This window comes from Micropterus dolomieu, linkage group LG12, assembly GCF_021292245.1.
Source record: "Micropterus dolomieu isolate WLL.071019.BEF.003 ecotype Adirondacks linkage group LG12, ASM2129224v1, whole genome shotgun sequence".
In the NCBI taxonomy this organism is placed as follows: domain Eukaryota; kingdom Metazoa; phylum Chordata; class Actinopteri; order Centrarchiformes; family Centrarchidae; genus Micropterus; species Micropterus dolomieu.
Genome location: NC_060161.1, coordinates 2,664,545 through 2,666,628, shown reverse-complemented (window position 1 = coordinate 2,666,628; position 2,084 = coordinate 2,664,545). Strand labels below are relative to the sequence as shown.

The window sequence follows — 2,084 nt, the reverse complement described above, 5'->3', positions numbered from 1 at the left end:
ACAGGCTGGTCACGTTGGCCGTGAGAGCCAGTTGTCTGTGTGTGAGATATAGAGACAGACGGATAGAGAGCCCTTTATCTCAGAAGATTTCAGCCAGTTTAGGACTGTAGACACAGATGATTAAGACCAAAGGTAAAGAAACATACACACACAAAAAAAACAAAAAAAAAACAAATCCATATTCAACACAAAACTAACGATCTACAGAAACTCTGAGTCCTAAAATCTGATATTGAAGTCAGTTCCTTCATCTTGTGTTTATTTTTTTAGTTTCAAGATACAGACACTCATAATTAAACTGAAAAGGAGAATCTCACTGCTGGGTTATTTCTTGTTTTAAAAAAAGTTTAAAGGGGTTAGTTAAGATGATGACTTGGTGTAAAACCACTACAAATACTAAATCAATGTCCTAAATGGTTGTTTTGGTCTTTTTTTTGTTCTGTACGGCTTTTTTATAGTAACAGTGTGTTTAACAATTATACATTACAGAAGTTTGGCTTAATTTACTAAAGATTCTTTGGGAAAATACTTTGTCAGCAAAGTAAGATGTCAAATAAAAAATTAATAATAAAGTAGTTTTGGTTCTAAAAGTCAGGAATTATATTGGCCAGCGATGCTGTCCATAAGAAGGATGTTTTATGCAGTGTACACATACACACAGTATAAACACAGGAACATACTGCCATTACGTTAAAGGGGTGGTTTTAAGGAAATAAATTACCACTTTTCCTCCTGTACTGTCACTGATGTTCTGTTCAGAGCTTCTAATTATATCGTACTGTCAGTAGAGAGAAAAGCCATGACACTTCAAAACCTTGTTCGCACACACACACACACACACACACACACAGTCATTAGAACAGAACAGAATATAACAGAGGCCACCTGGTCCCCTGTCCGCTGTGTTTGTGGCAGCAGATGTGCAAACCTCATCAGGTCATCAGTGGCTATGCTTGATTTAATAAAGACAAGACATCTTAATACCATGCTCCTACTCTACACACACACACACACACACACACACACACAAATGCATTACAGAAAACTTAAGAAATACAGCCTGATATTCATATTTAAACATTTTGTTAGAATTTTGCCATGAGGATGTGAGGAAAAAATAAGGGTCACATCGTCATCACCAGGTAATTTTACTCACACACACACACACACACACACACACACACACACACCAATAATTACAACCACGATTACATACTATAGCTGATCAATTCCAGTCATTGGTCCTTTGAATCCTTAAATTCATATAATCCAAATTGCAGAGCTCTCACTGGTCCTCTGAATCACTAAACACATTTCAAGTGTAATGGTATTTTTCACCACCTTGAATCAACACACTTCCATTTTTTGGTAAAACATGCAGGTTCACCAGCGTGAATCTGTATTAATTTTTTGCCCCTGAGTGTGTATACACGTGAACTGTGTGTGCTTACAGTTGTGGTGGCTCTTGGTGACGCTGTCTGAGTCCAGGGCGTGGTAAAAGTCATAGACTGAGCGACCCAGCAGATCCTCAGCGGTGTATCCCATCAACTCTGTTACCCTGCAACACACACACAGACTTAATAATGCACAGGTTATTTATTTAAACTTCTCTGTGATTCCCTTCTTACAAGGAATGCACAAAAGACAAATCCTGCACCCTGTGCTGAACTTCTGCACTTCAAAAGGCTTCACACACGATTGGGAAATCAAACAGAGGAGGTGAACAGCCTTCCAACAATAAGAATTGTTCACATTCTCTGTCTCTGCTAACTCCCTGTGTTTCTGGGAACACCTAATCTCTTTCCGTCACTCTGATCACGAGTTCACTTTGTTAATGAGGATTTTGTTGCTGGCTTTCAGTTACTTAATTTCCTTTTATTTCTCTCCAGCTCTATTTTCCAGGTAAATCCATCAATATACAGATATTGGGGAGACAAAGAGGCATTCAGGTGCAGTCTTCACATTCAGGTGCATTAAGTTACATGAACTTTTTTGAGTTGAGGCTATTTTGTGAAGAACAGTTGCACTGTCAGACAGGAGCATTTTTTATTAAACACAATATAACCTTTGCGCCACGTTGTTAA

The 2,084-nt window shown here is 38.2% G+C and overlaps 1 protein-coding gene across 2 annotated transcripts in view; it reads right to left on the bottom strand.

Annotated features, from left to right (window-relative positions):
• The window catches only part of epas1b (endothelial PAS domain protein 1b), a 56,797-nt gene that overhangs the window by 13,692 nt on the left and 41,021 nt on the right, over positions 1 to 2,084 (bottom strand). For both annotated transcript variants that reach the window (XM_046065616.1, XM_046065615.1), the window contains one exon: positions 1,452 to 1,558. In XM_046065616.1, coding sequence (XP_045921572.1) covers positions 1,452 to 1,558 — 107 coding nt within the window. The remainder of the gene's footprint in view (positions 1 to 1,451; positions 1,559 to 2,084) is intronic.